The sequence below is a fragment of the Erigeron canadensis genome, chromosome 2 (assembly GCF_010389155.1).
Source record: "Erigeron canadensis isolate Cc75 chromosome 2, C_canadensis_v1, whole genome shotgun sequence".
NCBI lineage: Eukaryota > Viridiplantae > Streptophyta > Magnoliopsida > Asterales > Asteraceae > Erigeron > Erigeron canadensis.
Genome location: NC_057762.1, coordinates 6,280,481 through 6,301,612, shown reverse-complemented (window position 1 = coordinate 6,301,612; position 21,132 = coordinate 6,280,481). Strand labels below are relative to the sequence as shown.

General features: G+C 34.3%; 2 protein-coding genes and 1 long non-coding RNA gene across 3 annotated transcripts; 1 reads left to right on the top strand and 2 right to left on the bottom strand.

Annotated features, from left to right (window-relative positions):
- The first annotated feature begins 2,910 nt into the window (after positions 1-2,910).
- On the top strand, positions 2,911-7,062 carry LOC122588735 (homeobox-leucine zipper protein HAT5). Its single transcript, XM_043760908.1, has 4 exons — positions 2,911-3,384; positions 3,746-3,879; positions 4,073-4,312; positions 6,507-7,062. The coding sequence occupies exons 1-4, from the start codon at positions 3,306-3,308 to the stop codon at positions 6,876-6,878; spliced, it is 825 nt and encodes a 274-aa protein (XP_043616843.1). The 5' UTR covers positions 2,911-3,305; the 3' UTR covers positions 6,879-7,062.
- A 5,709-nt stretch (positions 7,063-12,771) lies between these two features.
- On the bottom strand, positions 12,772-19,001 carry LOC122589755 (methyl-CpG-binding domain-containing protein 9-like). The gene is made up of 8 exons (XM_043762082.1): positions 18,888-19,001; positions 18,382-18,774; positions 17,933-18,241; positions 16,211-16,567; positions 16,008-16,106; positions 15,370-15,789; positions 13,549-14,103; positions 12,772-13,359 (listed from the first exon to the last, which is right to left on the bottom strand). The coding sequence occupies exons 1-8, from the start codon at positions 18,993-18,995 to the stop codon at positions 13,084-13,086; spliced, it is 2,517 nt and encodes an 838-aa protein (XP_043618017.1). The 5' UTR covers positions 18,996-19,001; the 3' UTR covers positions 12,772-13,083.
- On the bottom strand, positions 18,996-20,611 carry LOC122589756. The gene is made up of 3 exons (XR_006322321.1): positions 20,537-20,611; positions 19,607-19,643; positions 18,996-19,030 (listed from the first exon to the last, which is right to left on the bottom strand). It is a non-coding gene; the product is annotated as an uncharacterized LOC122589756 (long non-coding RNA).
- Positions 20,612-21,132: the final 521 nt, after the last annotated feature.

The following is a 21,132-nucleotide window of genomic DNA, read 5'->3' as shown; positions in this document are numbered from 1 at the left end:
ATGTTACGAGTATTTTTTTTTCCATAATGTAGTATCTCTATCTCTATACTAAATAAAAGACAATTGTCTTTCAAAAATATTTTTAGAAATTTTTTAATTATGATGACATAAATATATTACAATATTTTTAATTAAAAATAGCTCACTAAATACTTATTTAAAGTTCTCAGTCTTTTATTACAAACAAAGAAATTTTTTTAATAATTATTATGTTATTCAATTCATCATCTCCATATCAATTTGTAATATACTAGATTAAACCTATGCGTTGCATGGTAATACAATTAGTTATAATTCACATTATATAGTCATACAAAAAAAATGTATCCATCAAATTTGAAGGATGACATAACATTATGAGAAATGAAAAAAATATAAGATTACCTTAATTCTAGTGTAACTTTGAAAAAATAAAAATTATAAATGATAATTTAAAATCATTATATTATCATAAAGTCAAATTAAACATCAGTGTGTATATATATATACAATGTTAATGATTTATATAAATGTTTAACAAGATTGACATTTTTTATTTTTAAAAAGAAGAATAAGGATATATTCAAATATTTAGATTTAAGTTTATATGAATGTCAAATCACAGTTTTTATTTAAAAAATACAACTTTTACGATAACTCTATTTATGTATTACGTATGATAATTTCATTGAAGCTTTAGATTTGAATTATTTAATTTCATATAAATAAGACTTGTTAGCCAACATGTTATTTTGTTAGGCGACTTGTAAATTTTTTTTTTTTTTAATTTTTTTATTATTAATTAATGAAGATTTGGATGAAGAATAATTTTTAAAAGAATGCTTAAAAGTAGAAAATTAATGTAGGTATGACACATTAGAAAAAATCCTATATGGCATTATTTCATAATTGTTACCTAATCAAAAAATTATCCTTGTTTAGTTATACAGAGAGATTAATGGCAAAAATTACATGCACATTTTATAATTTTATAATTTAATTAAAACGCTGGGGTTGAACCTGGGTAAATTCGCTAGTAGACAAATAAATAACAAAGAGTTTATGTACATGTTTGTTACTGTATTTAAAGAGACAAATACAACAATTTTCTCCCGACCATAGAGCATGGGAAGTATTAATATAAATTTTAATGGCGCACCTTTCTCTCTCTCATATGATCTGGCGCTAAACTACCGATTCCTTCCAATTTTTATACGTATATCGCGCCTCTCATTGGACGGCTCAGATCTGATTTTAATTACACGTCGCCTTCGGCGCAATTTAGTGACATCCCCACCATTTTTAGTCTTCTTCCTCTCCACATCCTTTCTTTTTCATATATCTACGGATATATTATTTAAATAAGATTGCGACGTATTTTCAAAAGAAAGAGCACCAATATATAATGCAAAGACACCCCTTAAAATTTCTTTTATATTAAGATACTGACCTTCACTTATAACAAACATCAAATATAACCATATTTATACCTTGGATGAACTTTCGGATGAGAAGCGGTCCAAGTGAAAAAATTGCACATTTTGAGACGTTCGGTGTATTCTTTTGAGATAAGAACGAAATTTGTAATATTTGACAAGCCACATAGGTCATCCGGTGTAATTTAGTTTAATCGATAGAAAGTAATGAATTAATTTAGTTATGTTAAAGTGGCTTAAGTATTTATAGTGCGTTTTGTTTTTCTGAATGTGTAAGATGTATTGGAATGTGCAAGAGGTATTGGCAATTTTGAAAAGAAAGGTTTTTTTTTTTTTGTTTAGAAATATCTTTTAGGTGTTAGCAACAAACCGATTAGGGTTAGAACCAACATGCTTTTTTTTTTTTCTTTTTTTAACACAATTGTATCAACTTTGAAAATATTATATATGCTAAACTGGTAATCCCCTGCCCCTTAAAAGGAACTAGATGCCAAATCTGGGTATGACAAGAATAAATTAAAAAAAAATCCAAATCCGATAAGAAACCCAATATGTCTGAAAAAATCGGGTTGGTTGGGGCAAGCTTATTGGATAATGGGTTAGACTTTGGTACATTTAACCATTTTTATCGAGTTAAATAATTCATGTGAGATATGACACAAATACAAATATTCAATATGGTTTATTCTTGTTGACGAGAATTATTTTTTTTGATGCAAATTAAAAAATCGATTACACACAATAGATTTTTGATTTTGATGTTGAAATACGTGACTCTAACCCTCTCATTTCTAAATGTCTAAATAACTACTATATATTATGTTCGATAACTAACACCTATACTCGCACCAATGGATACATAGAACAAAAAGATAGCTAGTACCAAATATGGCTGTGTCAACTCTAGTGATACTTTTAAATATGACGCTTTGTGCAAGCGCTACACGATATGTAGGTTGCATTGGGCAACCTGTTGATTGATTATCAATGCATTGACCTAAAATTAGATACTCATTGCTTAATTCATTTGGTATTTAGGGTCGTCAAACTTTTTATAAAAATGACCAAAAACTAGATACTTATTTCATAATTCATTACTAAATTAGGGTCAAATAATTGTAGAAAATTGAATTTTGTTTATGAATCAATTCTTGTAATCACATCTAATCGACCTGTTTATCCCCACATCAATATTGAGGCTTCCATTTTAGAGTTGTTTTTACCTCGTTGCTTGATAATTTCCTTAAATACCACAAAATTGTATCTTTTAATAGTGTTCGATCGATAGAATTTGATTGACTATAAATCTTTGATAAAACTAATGGTAAACCAAGCAAAGAAAAAAAAAGTAGAGTATAATTTAGTACTCTGAATAAAAGAGTAGGCTTATTAAATGATATATATCAAACTTAGGGGTGCATATTGCAAGTCTACCCAAAACCAGTGGAGCATAATGCAAATCATTTGTATAATAAATTGCCCAGTCTCTCCTATCTATCAACTCTGGTTACAAAACTAACATAAAAAAACCGATCAGTCCCACACCACCGGGAACATTTTTTCCGGTGTATTTCCGGTCATAAATCCTTGCTCAGTCTATAGATACAAAATTCCAAGTTTCCTGTATATATATATACGGGGAAAAGTTGGACAAATTAATTCGGGAAAGTGGGACGACACGGTCGAATGATGGGATTTTGTATATGTCCGTTAGAGTCTCCAGCTAGATTGCTGTGGAGTACTAGTTTCTTTCGTCATAAGATCATGATTTTCTAAAACATTATTTTTTGGTAGTAGCATTTTGATCTCCAGTTTCGATCTGATATATTATTAATATATACACAATATACATATACTAATAATAGTTACCAGTAGAAGCTTTTATTCGAAATGGAATCTGGTCGTCTTGTTTTTGGTAGTAATAGTAGCAACATGCTTTTCCTAGGAAATGGAGACAACTATTTTCGAGGTAATTACTTGTTTACTTCATATTTAGATATTTACTACTATCAATCTAGATTTATTCATAAGCTAATTTGTACCTTTTTTTTTTTTATTAACGACCAACAAATTTTAAAGCCACAACTTTGTGCCGAGTAGTCCAATAGCGAAAGACCACCGCTAATTAACCGGCTAGACCCACGCGTACGAAGGCTATACCTAATTGCACCAAATCTAGGAAAACCCCATAGTGGCCAAGCTGAGGATTGAACCTCTGGGTAAAACCTGGATGCCTGACCACGTGAACCATGGATTATTGAGATAGATTTATGTATATATAATATATATTTTTGATATAAGGTATATAAGATGTTACAAATATATAATAGGAACGACAATGGGGTTCAACATGGAAGAAACTTCGAAGAAGAGACCATTTTTGAGCTCACTTGATGACATGTTGGAAGAAGAATACTACGACGAACAATTGACGGAAAAGAAAAGGCGTCTCAGCCCTGAACAGGTAACAATTGATCGATATGATATTTTTGGAATTTGATTCTGGAATATTTATATGATATTGACATCCGAATAACTAGACTATTCTTTTTAAATAGTAACAGGCATATAAAAAAAAGAGTTAGATGCTAATTAGATCATGGATCTGATTTTATGCATGGTTTTGATTGAATAAATTGATATTTATTTTATTTTAGGTACACATGTTGGAAAGGAGTTTTGAGGAAGAAAATAAGCTGGAGCCCGAGCGTAAGACTGAGCTCGCTAAGAAGCTAGGATTGCAGCCAAGACAGGTGGCGGTTTGGTTCCAAAACCGCCGCGCAAGGTGGAAGACCAAGACACTTGAAAGAGATTACGATCGCCTTAAGTCTTCTTATGATATGCTTACTTCGGATTTTGAATCCATCATCAAGGAAAACGAAAAGCTCAAAGCTGAGGTACTAATATGCTTCATGCTTATTAAAACTGGTTATGTGATCAAATTGTTAAGCACGTTAATAATACTTAGTTTGGGTTGTTGCTTATTTCATATAATTGAGTTCTAGAGTGTTCAAAAATTTGCTTTTATGAACAGCTGGTTATGCAATATTTTTAAAAAATTTTCTTAGATGCAAGATCTATTTTTCCTAAATGCATAAAGCAAAGTGGAAAATGGAAATCATTAGTTTTCGGTCTTATCAGGCTTTCAGTACACACATGTGAATTGGGTTTGAACCATCAAAAAGTCTGATAATAAGTACTACGAGTACAATATAGCTAAAACTCACTTATTCACTCATATATGATACACATGCACAATTGAATTGGCTGAACCCATCAAATAGTATAATATATTCCTACATATATACTTATATATGGTACATAAGGGTTGGGTATTGTAAAACAAGTATTAAAATAAAACAAATAAAACAAGATTTTGACCATTAGATCATGGTTAGATTGATGCAAGAAGATTCACGAAGCAATTGATGCATAATGATTTTCGTGATGCACGGTGATCTTCAGTAAAGAAAAACCTATTGTTTTATTTGTTTTACTTTAATAGTTGTTTTATTTTACCTAAAACCATGGTATATATGCACAATTCAAGGATGGAACTTTTAAGGGGCAAAAGGGGGTTCCAGCCCTTCCATAAGAACTTATTTTTAATACTAATTTTTTTATATATTCTCTAAATTAATTTTCATAATACATATCACAAAGCTAAATTTTATGTCTCATCGAGTTCCGCCCTTCCATAATCAGTGTTCAAGTTCCGCCACTGGCACAATTAATTAATATGTCACATAAAACAGACTTAATTTTTTTTTTTAAGTGCAATCAATCATACTTCTATTCTCAGACTATCCTGAATGATTATAGATTGAACCTAAGACTTCTAAATATACCTGAAATATCCCTGTTCACTCCACCTCCACAAATATGACTATATCCCTGTTCACTCCACCTCCACAAATATGACTAGTGAGTCTTGAACCCGGGTGGTTGATCTCAAGGTACCAAAACCTTATTAATGGGCCACTAACCCATGGGCAACAGAGTAAATTGTTAACGTATTCATTTATCACTACATTACAATTCAGTTATATGTTCACATGACCTCTATTTAAGCTTTGGGAAAAACCATTGAGATAACGACTTATGTTATCAGTATATATAAATGATATAACCTTGTGGTCCTTCTCGCGTACTCTGTCCCTTTCTCAAAAAATGGTAAAGTGATAGCTCACAAACAAGTGTTTTGTATGTATTATCTGTCTTACAAAATATGTCAAATAGAAAATTTTGCTTTGTGATGGATGAACAAACATGTATCAATAAATGTTGGTACTAGAGGGTGGTATATATAGTTTGTTACAAACTTACAAATATTTGAAGCGGTGATTTAGCATATTTTTGTTGCATACATCTGAGTCAAATACTCAACGTCCCCTAATAATCTGAATAGGAAAAACTAACATATGTTTTCGCAAATCGTCACAACATGCACCCATGGTTTGCGCTCGCATAATATTGTTATACAGTATTATTTGAAATGTCAAGAATTTTGTAGCTAGGCAGGGGAGAATAAAGAACATAAAACAGCTGTTAATATGTTCTTGGTATGTGAAATGAATCCGATCTCCTTGCCTGAGGTTGTGGGTTAAAGGGGTCCATTTGCTAGCAACAATATTCGATCTTACCTACAAAAAGTTAAAATGTCCTTCTCACCCCATGTCGATGTGTTGCATCAAAGTCAGGTCTTTTAACATCACTTGACTTTTTTTTTTTTTTTTTTCCAACTTGTGCTAATTTATACTTTTAAAACATTACTTGTTACATGTATGAAAGTTGTTTCTATAGGCCTATAGGATATAAAGTTGTTCAAAAGTTAAAATTAGATTTACTTTTTCGTACATATGATTGAAAAGGTTACCAAGTTTTACAATGTGCAGTCTCTATTGTGGATCACAATGTGTGTTTGACAGTATTTGCTAGTTTCTTATTAGCATTTTAATAAACTTTTAATGGCGATCCAAAAAAAAATAATGTTTAAATGTGATAAGACAACATACATGCGATTTGCACACACTTTTATACTTGACTTACATCGATAAGCAAACTTATTCTTGATGATATGACTATTTACAGGTTGTTTCCTTGACGGAGAAACTGCGGCCCAAGGAGGCGCCAGAGATTTCTGCAACTGGCCAAGACTCTGGGACAGCTACAGAGGAAGGGGGAGATGTTCCAGCTCCCCCAGAAAAAGTGAAATTGGAGGACCATTTTAGCACCGGCAGTGGTGGTAGCGCGGTGGTTGATGATCTTGATGGCCCACAACTTGTGGACAGCGGTGATTCGTATTTTCCTGACTACGCTCATGAGTATGCAGCACCGGTGGATCAGTCGGAAGAAGATGATGGCAGTGATGATGGGCAGAACCACTTCCATTATCAGTTTGCAACGACGAATCAACACCACCATGAAGAAGATGACTCCCTAGGCTGGTGGGTTTGGTCTTAGATATAAAAAATATATAATGCATATATATATTATATGTAATGGTATGTATTTGTAGTTTCCGGTTTCCTATTTTTGAAGTGCTTCTATTTAAGTTGTCGAATTCTACAATTTGGAACTTGAAATCAAGACCAATAAGTAAATTAATAATGATGGCTTTGATGTCATTCATACGCATTGGGTTCAATCTGTTCAGAACTTATAACTTAATTTCGTAATTGTTGAGTAAGAAATATAAATGGAAGACAATATATAATTCGAGTCCATTTGTTTAAAATCCTTTTGATATTAAGTGCAATGTGGATGGCAACATCAAAATGACACTATATAAGACATTGTTAATGGCTTTATTGACCCAAACAAACTGCCTCCTTAAAAGGGCCGGTCCTGATAATGGGCCACGTGGGCGACTGGATAGGGCACGGCTGAAAAATAGGGACATCAGACTTTTAGTCCCGAATTTCATAAGGCTAAGGGGTTTTAAGAATCCCTTTTATTCTTAATACATGTCATATGGAGTTTCTTGCAAAACGAGGGTTCCCCTTGGAGTGAAGGGTTCTCCTACCTCCCTTGTTCCTTTTTTTTTGTTTTTAAATTTTTTATTTGTTTAATTATTTTTATTTTCATTTTAACCCCTTCTATTTTCTTAACTTTGTATTTATACCTTTAACATTTATATAAAACTAATACATACAAACTTAATAAAAGTTACCACATAGTTCCATTACATTAAACCATGAATATAGTTCATAAACTACATAAAAACTACAAAAAACTAAAATTGCTTAAAAGTACTTAACACATACAACATGTTTTGCGCGGATCTTTGCTTTCACTGCCTCGATAGCGACTCTATCGGCTTCTGAGACCCGGGATGTGTCAATTGCCAACAAATGAATATCTCTTTGAAATGACTCATCCTCCTCGATCTCCATCTTCTTCTTCTTGATCTCCATTCGTTGCCTGTTCATGTCCAACCTTTGCGTGCCAATGTCTATCAACCCCTCCAACCTATCCCCCAACCTCTCAAAGTCTTCCAAAGTTGCAACCATACCCGATGAACTCGATGAACCCGTTCGGGCGACCCTTTTGGCCGCATCTCTACCAATCGGGCGTATATAACGAGTCTCCCTAGTGTCACTCTCTCCCTCCGTCTCATTAAGGTCAATGTGAATCCTCGCCTCTGACCCCACACTCTGTGCACCCTTTGAACCCGATGTTCGTCTTCGATCTTTTTGAGCTCGGCTCACCACGGCTAGTCTTAGGATCCCAAGTAAGAGTCACATCAAACTTCGAACTATGCCTAACCAACTCCCACTCCCTAAGAAAGCTAAAATTACCATACTCCTGCAATGCATGACTTTGTTTATCCGCGTCGTTTTTCCCACTATTATGGCTAATTCGAGTGTACACACTATGAAATCCTTGAATAGCCGTTTTTATCTTCCGAAACTTCCCACTGAGCGAATCTGCGTCACGGTATGGTTCTCTACCCATGATGGTGTGGAAAGTTTGCCTAATTTTTTTCCAATACACTTTCTCCTTTTGAAAATTACCTACAAAAGAACACACAAACAAAATACACTTAAAATATAAAAGGAAAATTGTTTGACAAAACTATACGCAACACCAAAACTATAAATCTCAACAAATATACTATACTATAAATCTCAGTAGGTAGTTTGATCTTTGGCCGAAAACTATACTATATATATTTGGCCGAAAATATTATACCACAATCTCAACACCAAAACTATACTATAACCTATATATCTCAACACCAAAACTATACTATAACCTATAAATCTCAACACCAAAACTTATAATAAACTGAAAATCTATAAATATATGTATAAAAAATATGTAAAAACAGAAAATATATATAATTAAAAAAAAAAGAAAACAATTTTAAAAAATAGTAATACCCGTTGTGGGATCTTCGGTGACCTCTAGCCATGCACAGGCCAACGCCATTTTCTCATCGGCACTCCAAGGTTGTTGAATTGGTCTCTCACGAGGCTTATCGGGATTTTTCTTTTTATGGGACCTTTTCTTCCGGGATTAAGTCCCAACGGGTTGAGATTGAGTTTGTTGAGGTTGTGTTTCAAGAATGACTTCAACATTGGGTTGAGATTGTGTTTGTTGAGGTTGAGATTGTATTCCTTGGCTCTCTATCAAAATAATAATAAAATATATATATATATATATATATATATATATATATATATATATATATAAATATAGACATATGTATATATATACGGCCGAATATATATATATAGATATATATAGATATATATGTTATGAAAATTACCAAACGCATTTTCTATGTTATATGACCACTGTTGAAAACCCGACAAAGGAGAAGTTGGAAAGCAACCCGACATAGGAGATGCTGGAATGTAATCCGGCAAAGGAGAGGGTGGATGGTTACCGGCGAGCATTTGAATAAAATGAGGATTTTGGCAAAGGTTTGGGTCGCTCATCATGTCGGGTTGGTTTGGGTTATTGGGGTTTGGAAATTGAGAGTTTTGGTTGAATTGGTTTGGATTCATTTTGAAAAGAAAATGGTGAAAAAGAGAAGTAATTTTCGGATATAGAGGAAGAAGAATGTGAAATGGGTTTGTTTGATTTGATTTGAAGATTAAAATGAGAGGGAGGGGTTGTTTTTGTAAAATAGGGTGGTTTTTGAAAATCAAAGGGGAGGGGGGGGGGGGAGCGTACGTTTTCAACGGTTGGTCAAAGAAGAAATACTCGATCCATTTCGAACAGGCCAACGATTTTATCCAAGTGGAACGCCCCTAGGGGCGGTGTGCTGGGCGCTCCCAGGGCATTATAGTCACTTTTTAGGCGTGCCAAATATATACTAGGCCCATCATACATTAAGGTTTAAGGCAATTGTCAATTGATTACTGGCCCATCAGATTTGAGATACCCAAATGATCCAATTGACAATTGATTGTTGGCCCATCATTCCATCAGACTTTAATGATCGTTCATTTGTTGGGACTTGGGATATCTAAACGACTAAACGTCTAAAATTCAAGAACTCATACATTTGAGAAAGACCATCATCAACACAAGTGTCTTTCACTCTTTGTACAACAATTTAACTATTTAAGATGACATCTTTCCATTATTTTTCATATATATTTTTAAAAAGAATGCTAAATACGGCGTTACACTTAACGTGCATAAAAAATTTGTATCTTTCATATCAAAAGTCCACTCTTGCATTTTATGATTAGTGTAATATAATATAATGCAACTTAACTGTGCATTTAGCAAAACTCTTTTATTTATATGTGGAGTTTATTTAATATAATTACGAGTAGTATACATCTTTTGGTTTGAAGTAATATTTCTATTTGCTTGTTTAGTTGCTTTATATAAATCTTGCTATAATAAATTAAACAAGTATGTCTTTTCCGCTTCTCGTATGCAACCATTCTGTGCCCAAAATACAAGCATATAAAACAAGAACGTACTCAATGGTTACAAGGATCTTTAAATTGGTATTTATTAGACATGAAAGTAATACTTATAAACATAAACTGACAAAAATAATTGAAGAAAATGATGTTGAAGAGTATTTTGGGGGAAAATTATGTTAATGAAAATAATGTTCAGCAAAGTAATATTGAAAATAAAAATGTTGGTGCAAATAATGTTGATGTAAACGAAGGCGAAGATGTTTGCAATAAAAAAATGAATGTAGACATCATTTTGGGTGATTCATATATCCTGATTTCAATTCAAAGTTTATCTCTTCAAATCGTAAATTTGTAACTTCTTTATTTATTTAAGTGAAATTCAGCATTAAGGTAGATTTCACGGGTTGGTTTTTTCTTTTCTTTTTTGTTTTCCGACCAACTACTCTGATTGATATGTTTAGCGACTTAACTTGTTAAGAAATGAAAATGGGTTTTGTATAATGTTTTGTATTTGATTATGCAAGATGTTATTGTGACTTTGTCATCATTTGGATATATGCCAATAGTTCTATGTGGTATATCCTTTTGGATGAAACAACTGACTTGGTTTTATTATTAAAACACAATTTTCAAATAGAACACTCCCTCACTATCCAAAGGTGAGAGACTGAGGGTCTGCTCAACGTAAGGTAGTCAGTTGTCTTAATTGAACCAATCACATTTGATCTAAAGTAGTCAGTTGTTTTAACTGGACCCATCACAATCAACGATAAGTAAACATTCAAGAAAAAACTCCACAAGCCTCTTCAAATAGGGTCAAGGAGGATCGAACCCCGCTTTTATATTAAAGGCCAAAGTACTTTTTTCGTCCCTGTGGTTTTTCGAATAAGCACTTTTCATCCTCGCCGTTAACTTTTGGCTAAAATCATCCCCGTGATTTGCATTTCGTCCCTGCCATTATAACTTTGCCGTTAACCCCCTCACATGCAAGTCACATGAGGGGCATTTTCGTCTTTTTATAGAATTAAGTGCAAAAATCGTCCTTGTGGTTTGTTGTTTTTGCATTTTTCATTCTCATCGTTAACAAGTCCAAGAGAACTTTTCAAACAAAACAAAAAAAATTGCCGGTAACGATTTAATCCAAACAAGACAAAAAACCTATACACCTACATTTGAGAATCTAGTCAATCATTTTCAAATGCAAACACGTACATACAATGTTTTAAATACCGATAGTATTACTCGTAATACTGGTATTGGAGGGTATTCCGGTACAACTATTTCTGATATTTTGGGTATTTTTCGGTATTACCGTTCCGGTATTTTCGGTATTCTCATTTTTTATTTCTTGAATTTTTCTAAAAATTTTTATAATACTTTAATGTTATTTTTTTTTAATTTGTGAACTTTCTTATACTTTGTTATAAAATAACTATCTGCTATTATTTTTGAGTAAATTATAATTATATTTTGATTATTTTCGTTAAATTGTAGTAAGTTTCATAACATTTTTATAAAAAAGTAAAATAAATTAAGTTAGTTGTACCGGCCAGTATTAAATTAGATCCTCATATATAGGTATATAGGTTTTTGATTTGAGTTTGTTTTGGTTTTTGATTAAATTTTTGTTTGGAGGTTTGTTAAAATACAAGGATGAAAAATGCAAAAACGACAAACCATAAAGACGAATTTTGCACTTAACCATAAGGACAAACCATGAAGATGGGTGAAAAGACATAAATTCCCCTCACGTGCCTGATCCAAGGACGAAATGCAAACCACAGGGATGATTTTAGCCCAAAGTTAACGGCGAGGATGAAAAGTACTTATTACAAAATCACATGAACGAAAAAAGTACCTTGGCCTAAGGTAAAACTTGAAAGTTCACTTGATTCATGAATCATTGACAATTGACTTGGTCTGTTGGTTTTTTTCATACAGAAGAAAAATGAAAATGAACTTGTGACATTGTCTAGTGTCTACCCATAATAAACTCAAAAAAAAATCGCAGACGAACACATTGGACAGCTTACGAACCTCATTGTCATATCTTAAATCCAAATCTTCCAATATTACCTACTGAAAAGACTCTTCGTATACTGATCACCAACTGTGAATTATAAAAATTGAAAAGGTAAATAAGTGCATACATTATCATACTCCAGAAATAAAATCCAAAGGTCGAAAAAAAGTAGAATACCAATCCGCTATAAACAGGGTATGTAATTATGTAGCCTTTATATCCTGAAAAGAAAGAAGCTTTTCGTAATCAATCATCCGATTTCAAGTTCATCCGGAGAAGGTCAGAAAACGTCGTTGATATCATGAGAGAGTAACTTGAACACATGATCTCACCGAGACATATTTAAAAAGAAAAATCTGAGTTACTTCAGTGAGTAGACAGAGCCCAAGAAAGTCATATCATATGGTTAATATATGAAACCTTGAAAGAAAACTAAGTACTACAATCACATCTATGCTTTTATATAAGAAAGAAGTTGATGCTCATTACATATATCTCCATGTTTTTCCAACTGCCACAATAACCTTCATTTTTCTAGACGGTTTTCGTTGTGTATTATACGTAACCAAAATGAATACAATGAGCTTAAAAACTTGATTTACCAGATCACAAGACAAGAAAACTGCAACAGAAAAAAAATATATATACTCTCAATGTCATCTAATTGTATTTACCATGAAATTTGCATAACTGGTGTCATCTAATTGTTAGGTTAGGTTTGAGGCTACAAAGAATAAGAATTTTAATGATATCAAGGGAGTGAAGGTTCTGTAATGCTGATTTTCGCTTTTCTTTTCCTTTTTAACCTTTTCTGACATATGTTTCCATTTCCCGCACTTTTTTTTGCCCGATCTGGTGGTGTGTTAGGATGATGGATTGCAGCGTCTAGAGTGTAGATGCGTAAAGCAAGACCCGACATTGTAGACGTTTTTGCAGCAACTGAAGCTGAAGACCAGTACCACCACCAATTATTGCTAATATGCTCTGTCTTGATCATGGTCTCCAGAACCAAAATTGCTTCAATCATCTGCAATGCAAAAAGGATGATCATCTTGCAGTTCATATAACAATGTATATGATAATAGATAGCACTGTCCCAAACCTTATAACAAGGCCTGAGTTGCAAAATGCATGCAGGCAACGCTCACGCTCAGCAAGTAATGGGTCAAAATGAAAGAACGTATCAAAGCAGCTTTTGTTAGATCAGAGTATATACCTCATATATTGAATTGGAAGATTTAACAAATGCGCACCATGCCGATCTCCATTCACGACTTGCCCTGGATGGTCTTCTTGCTCCATCAGTTAGTGCGTCCTCCATACTCAGCAACTTCATCTTCAATTTCTTTATTATAGGAGAAGCATTCCCGCCAGGTTTCTTGGAAGACTTATCCAAATCGGTGGAATTAGTCATGTGCGTCTCACCTGAATTACTGATTGGTTGTTGATGCTGATGAATTACTAAACTATGCCAATGCGATATAGCATCTCTCAAGGGTATTACTTCAGGATCATTTATGTTGAGATAATTCACAAGGCTGCTAATTTCTTTTGCAGACCGCAAGATATACCATCTGGCATAATCTTCATGTTGTGAATTTACAACTATCCCACAATTAGGACTTGAACTGGGAAATCCCCAGTAAAATCTTCCAAGAGAGTCAATACCCAAAAACTTCTTATTAAGCTTCGTGTTCGACTTGTTCAGAATTTGACGAAAGAACTTTGTATTTAATGCTTCGTCAAATAGAAACTTGAGCACGGATATTTTCTGATTCAAAATAAAACCTTCATTAGCAGATCTAGATAAAAAAAAATACATCATATGCACTGAAAGATTAAAAGTATGGAAAGAACAGAACATTATCATTCACTTACTGTTGTGCATCACTGCATCCCAACACAATTATAAAAAATAAAAATAATGAATAAACCCAGAAAACTTAATGTAAAATTGAAGATACAATCACTTAAATATAATACAATATATATATATATAGGGGGGGAAGGGAATATGAGGCTGTTAGGCACCTAAGTTGAGTGAAAAACCACTCACATACCTTTTTTTAAACAATAAAAATCATGGGGGGCCAAACATTTATTCAAAATATTAAAATATTGGTATGTGAGGGGTTTTTCACCAAAGTTGGGTGCATAACAGCCCCATACTCACTTTTCTCACATATATATATATATATATATAGGGGAAAGATAATTATAGTACAAGCATTTAAAAAAGTATAAAAAGTACAAGGTTTTTCCTCCTTCCTTCCATCTCCGACCACCACCACCACCACTACCACCATGATCATTTCCGACCACCACCATGACCCTCCGGCGACGGCGACCATCTCCGGCGAGCCTTACACATGTGTAAGTACAACCTTTTTAGCATTTTAGGGTTTAAAATTTCTAGGTTTTTTCCTTTGCGAGACAATCACCACCAGCCACCATCATCTACGACCACCCCAACCACGGCGTCGGCGTCGGCGCCGGCAACAAGGGCTTCGCCCGTACCGTAGCAAACCCTCAGTATTTCTTGGATCACGGCCCATCAAATCCATACGATTTCCATATGCGTCCCTTGATAGTCAGCTTAGAGCGGATGAGGGCCTCTGGCCCGTACCGTATCCACCCGAAAACAAACCTGATTCTCGCCGAAAAGTTAACTTACACATGTGTAAGTCTCGCCGGAGATGGTCGCCGTCGCCGGAGGATCATGGTGGTGGTCAGAGTCGATCATGGTGGTGGTGGTGGTGGTCGGAGATGGAAGGAAGAAGGAGGAAAGACCTTGTACTTTTTGTACTTTTTTAAATGTTTGTACTATAAGTCTACTAGGGAGAGACTTAGACTTGTCTTCAGATATGGTTTAGAGAACCGATAACTTGAAGACATGTAATAAACACTTAATTAAATAAAGTCAGAACCTCAATTGGAAGTGTTTCCAGGTCTTAGTATATCTAAAGTGATAGACAAAGAACATTCAAAAAAGAATATCAAATCAAATAGAAGAAATAAACCAAAGCAATGAACCAACCTTATCCGCCTCTAATTCCCAAAAATCACTTTTGTCCAAAGCTGTAACTATATCCAAAAGTGGACTTGCTTCCTCCCAGCTTCTATCTACATGTCGCAAAATCTGCTGAGCATCCTTCGGTTCATTGTCCATTGGAAGCCTAGAAGGTGCACAAGTAGGACAATGCCACCTACCTTCAGGGATTCTAGAAAGCGTCGGACACAGGCATTTTGTGTGATACGCGGCGTTACATCCTTCAGAATCACACAGCAGCATGTTTTCATCATCTGTGCCATGGCCACAAACTTTGCAGATTATCATTTCCCATGGCGTTTCAGAGATTTCGATAGAAGTTAGAATTTCTTGAAGCTCCCTCTCTACCTCAACCGTAGATTTTGTACTCGTGTTATATTCAGACAGGGTCAAGATAAGAGGGGCTACCTGCACTTTGAATAGAAAAAATAAGGCTACACTGAATGAACTTTTTTCTTCAACACTATATTAGCGGCAATTCATTTATTTTCTACACAAAGAGAAGATTATGCAATTTACGAAAGCACAACAATTGAAATGGGCAGCCCATGTTGGTAAACAATGAACTTGTAGCATTATCTGACCATGCAAAATCGTATGTAATCGAATAAAATGACTTGACACACCTCTTTTTCAAATTGAATTTCCAAGTCTTTGGATATACACTCTGCCAAGTGACTTAAACTCGGTTTATTCACAGGAGTCTTCGTCAACTTGATCCACAACTGCAAAATAAGAAATATTTAAGAGCGTAGAATGCCAGTAAAAAGAAACTTACATAGCAAAAAGTCAAAAACACAACAAACCTAACCCATAATAAATAGCTTACCTTAAGTGATGATCCAAGCTCCCTTACATCTTCCCGAAAAGCTTCATGTGAACCACCATATGCTCCATGAAGCAATCTTAAATGGATAGTCTGTAAGTCCAGAGGACGTGTTGATGCATATATAAGAAGTTTCTGGACATCACTAATATCACAGTTTAGGGATCTCCCCAAGAGATCAGAAAAGTCCCTATCTGTACTATTAGCAGCTACATGACATATTATGCTTTGACACTTTTTCATGACTGCTTTACATATCCGATCAGATCTTCTTATGTCCGTGTCCAGTGGTAACGGCATTTTTGGTACACCAGATGCTACATTATTCAATGCTTGTTGGAAAACAGCTATCACGGCTTTCTGTTGGGAAGAAAAAAAATGGAAATACTAATTCCATACAAGCTTCTTAATTAAATAATAACAGAACCAAATATATAGACAATGGACACTGAAGAAACAATCATGCTTCCTGCTAAAAAGAACTATTAACACCACTAAATTCGTACACACAAATCCAATACAGGTTTTCCAAGCAAAAAAAATTTAAATACAAAAATAATTACTAAGTAAGCATGCAAAAATACACAGTTATGTTCTAGACAAGTGAATCACCCTAGCATTGCCTAATGCAACAAATTGTAGCATCACAATAAATATAAGAAAAATAATGAAGGCCGTCTCTGCAGCGCATTAAGGGTAACGGCTTGGTATAAAAGAGTTGGCTGTGGCGCACCAACATAAAGAAGATAGATATGAAGACTGACAAGAAGTCATTATCTACAAAATAAATAAACAATGAGTAGGGCAAAGAGCAGATTATTAGCTTTCCACATATTCTGTTGAACAATAACATAGGTATATACATGACATACAAACTACACTAGGAAGGTAATTAATTGCTAACAAGTAAGCTGTACATGTATATACACTGTTGTTTAATATTAGACTACCAGTACTTTGATGTAAATAGTTTTAAAATACAGGGTATCGATGTAAACTATTACTCTCTATATATAAGGCCTAACCTTTTACATATGCAATAAAATACAATTCCCTGGATACCAGCACCATAGTCCGGGAACCTAATTCCGGTTACAAAGTAAATAAACTTGGTTGAATAATCGGCCAGTTGGGACAAATGTAAGAGACAATCTAGTGTGAGTGATATGGACCTTTTAACAGGTGGGTTGAATGAATAAAATGCAACCTACACGTAGATTTCATAGTGGGAATTTTTTTTCGACAATGAAAAAGTTTCATAACTGTGGTCCTTGCGTGCCAGAAAGGACCAAGAAAAGAAATCCCTATGCAGGTTGATCAGCCGTACACGGTACACACTATGGATCTTGACCAAGATGAGTACGACGGTGGAAAGGATCCATTTCACACAAATCAAGACATATAACAGCATCCACCAGTGAGGCCAGGAAAGAGCCAACGGACGTCATGAGAAGAAGGAAAACGAGAATGGCCGCTATGGCTTCGCCGCAACAACAGTTGAATAGGGGACAATGATAGACTCCTCGTGAGAAGATCTGATACCATGTAACAGACACTGATTCTATAATATTTTCACACCTTCTATTCAAGAATAACATAGATATATGTACATGACAGATAAAAATGCACCATGAACTTAATTCCTATCACTTATGATTAAGGTTAGCATTTAGACAACGTTATAAGACGATATGCAAGAAGACAAACATTAGAGTAAAACTTCACCTTTGTAGGCCCAGATGCATTGCTTTTGTAAACGCCTTTTGATATAGAAGCTTCCAACCTGGTCTTTGCCCACTCAAGTGGATTTTTTGTCAAAGCCTCATTAACACAGTCCCGAATTCGAGATCCATTATTCGTAGGCAATTTTTTCACAGGTTCAAGTACTTTCGCCCACTCTGGAATACTAGCAACATCTGTACACACACCATAGCTATCACCATTTTGTCCCTCTATCCCTGTCATGCCCATTGATAGAATGGTAGTTTCTTTTGTCAGTTTCCCAAATACATTTTCTATGGCTCTTCCAAGCAACTGAAGAAGATGTAGACAAGAACAAAACAGGCATTAGCATTCACTATGAATTTTGCAAAAGCAAATATAAAACTTTTTTTACCCAACACAATGAATTGCAGTTCAGATTACATGTAAATACCACCAGACTTTAATCTCACCTGTGCATCCAAATCAACACCAGCAAGACTAGCTTGTGATTCACAGCAAATACCGCCATCACCTAGCAGACACTGAAAGAGCTTCATACCTTCAATATTTTCAGAAACCATTCTTCCTTCTACTAACACATATGCCATTATATATCTCCGAACCACTTCTGGCCAAGTAAACTGATTAATTGGAAGCATATCCAATTTGATTTTAAGGGCTGCAGTAGTTTTTTCCAGTAGCTCACTTATTAGATCAGGAAGCAATACACTGTGAATAAACTTTTCAACTGTTTTCAGAATTGACGATTTTCCAGCCCGAAGGAGCTCTTCTTCAAGCTCTTCAAATGATATTGGCTCTTTTAATCCAAGAACATTTTGAAAGCCACATATGAATTCATGGACCTTAATACAACAAGGAACACAATGTATTAGAAATGATCCACAGAATCTAAGAACATTGAATTGGTGTATACCCCTTTTCATAACCTCAATAAAAACGTGTTATATATGTGTACCTCAAGAAGGTTTCCGACAGCATGAGAGGGGAGCCTTGAGCTAATTAGACTTCCTTGAGGAAATGATTTCTTGTTGAGGGGACTCTCAGTGATCTTTGTGCACTCCATGTTCAATTTGGTTGAAGTAGTTAATTTGCAACCTCCTTATGTAACAATTAAAATAAAGAGTGTTAACAGATAAATGAAGACAATCTATCAAACTGAAAGCTTTGGATTAAGGAAACTGTTTGTGGTTTCCATATATATAACTTCTGATATAGTATTCCAATCTAAAAATAATTATTATCTCACATTTCATCATGTCCAATTAAACTATCTTGAAATCGGAATAACTTAAACTGAAATAATTGCATACTAAGAAATGCTTAAATTCAAGCTAAAATGACTGTTATGAAATACCAAAAAAGGCTATCACTCCTTAATTATAACACTACCGATTAAAAATTTTTACAGACATCAAAATTGTGGCCCTAAGATTGACAAAGAGCGGTATCAGAACCATCTACCATCAATGTTCCCCAATAGAAGTGACAAAGTGAACCTAAGAAGTCAGCGCGTGACGAATCTTAATTGAAATAGCGACATATATCATTATTGAAAGCAATTCAACATTTTGCATATATGATACCCGATCTTAAAGCTAGGCATATTAGGACATTCATCAGTAACCTCATTAAAAAGGCAGATGTTGTAGACAAGAGAGAGCTTTACCCACTAACCTGTTTCTTCTCTATTCGAATGCGGCGCTTAGGGTTCCTGCCACAAAACCCTCCTGTTAGATGCATTTTATAGACGCTAAAATCGGACGAAAATCAGATGATAAGGACAGTAAGGTAAATTCATAATGTTTGGACTAAATTATTAAAGCAATCAATTGATATGGCTGGTTGGCACTACAAATCATATGTAATATCTTCACATGATGCACACATTAAAATGACTAACACTTTCCGCATTAATGTGCGTATATGTCTTTACGTTTGTGAGTGTTGAAGGCTAATAAAAACTCAACGCTCACAAGTGTACATAAAAACAAAGATAAATATTGCAGTTACATACTTGTACAAAAAACAATGTGGATATCGGAAAAAGTCAACATTACCAAGTAAAAATGTTAAGGTCTAACACATGTCTCCGCACTTAAGAGTTAAGAGATTTGAACATGTTCTCCACACTTTTAAGTATATTATTTTATCCGTCCACTTGTTATGCTCTCAGGCTTAAAATTCTAAGATATCTTAGGTGTGTTAATATACCCAAATAGTAAGTGAAATTTAGTTACTTGTGGCGCTAGAAAGACATACTCGCCTCCATCACTCTATAGCCTACTTGCTTAATAAATAAGCGAAGTGCCCTAAACTTTTAGTCCTATTATATAAATAAATTAACATAAGACACACTTCGGGTGCTCAATATGCTTCTACTAGCACGGCGTTATATATATCATTGAGATAAAACATTGATGATGTCATGTCCATTTTGATTGATATACCTTTAATCCTTTTTGGCATATGAAATTTTTCTCTGATATAGATCTTGAGAGGAATTGTCCACTTTTGATAGTTGTATAGTCTTGGTAAGTCTAAAATACTAAAGTCTACAAAAGGAAACCTGAATGTTTAATGCGTTGTTATTAGAAGGCAACATACCAGAAAAATGTGGCTCTGCTCAAATTGTTAATGATGATGTTGTAGATCACCATATAACATATGAAAATAAATCGCAGGGCTCTTTTCCGATGATCATCCACCAAAACAGCTATTAAAGAAGTTTGTGCAAAATAAATAGTGAAGTATCGACTTCGTTGGCAGATTGCACGGGATTTCCAGATACATATACTCATGGAGAATAACCCACTAGAGAATGCTAAAAGAACTTCACTTGTCATCCAACGAACCATTTTTAAATTGAGGAAATTATGTTTGTTCCAAGTTGATAAAGATAGCAACCACCTTGCTGACAACTGGACAGCATATGATACTGACAAATCAACTTAAGAGAATCTATGTTGCATTGCATAAAATCGATAAGCAAAACCGAAGGAGTTAGGTAGAGAAATCATAATTTTCCTAGCTATCTTACTACAAAAGCTCCTTTGCTAGAGGCCAGTACAGGTTGGATATGGAGCTACATTAAAAAATTTCCAAAGAAACCCGAATAAAAAATAGAGAAAATTACACTTTTGGTACCTCAAGTTAGCAGCTATTGCACTTTTAGTCTCTAACTTAAAAAATTACAACTTTCA

Excerpts from the sequence above, each read along its gene's own strand:
- LOC122588735 (XM_043760908.1), top strand. The coding sequence starts at position 3,306 with ATGGAATCTGGTCGTCTTGTTTTTGGTAGTAATAGTAGCAACATGCTT. Across the intron at positions 3,880-4,072 it reads GGCGTCTCAGCCCTGAACAG|GTACACATGTTGGAAAGGAG; the intron begins GTAACAATTGAT and ends ATTTTATTTTAG. Across the intron at positions 4,313-6,506 it reads ACGAAAAGCTCAAAGCTGAG|GTTGTTTCCTTGACGGAGAA; the intron begins GTACTAATATGC and ends GACTATTTACAG.
- LOC122589755 (XM_043762082.1), bottom strand. The coding sequence starts at position 18,995 with ATGGAGTGCACAAAGATCACTGAGAGTCCCCTCAACAAGAAATCATTT. Across the intron at positions 18,775-18,887 it reads CTGTCGGAAACCTTCTTGAG|GTCCATGAATTCATATGTGG; the intron begins GTACACATATAT and ends TGTTGTATTAAG. Across the intron at positions 16,107-16,210 it reads AGCTTGGATCATCACTTAAG|TTGTGGATCAAGTTGACGAA; the intron begins GTAAGCTATTTA and ends CTTATTTTGCAG.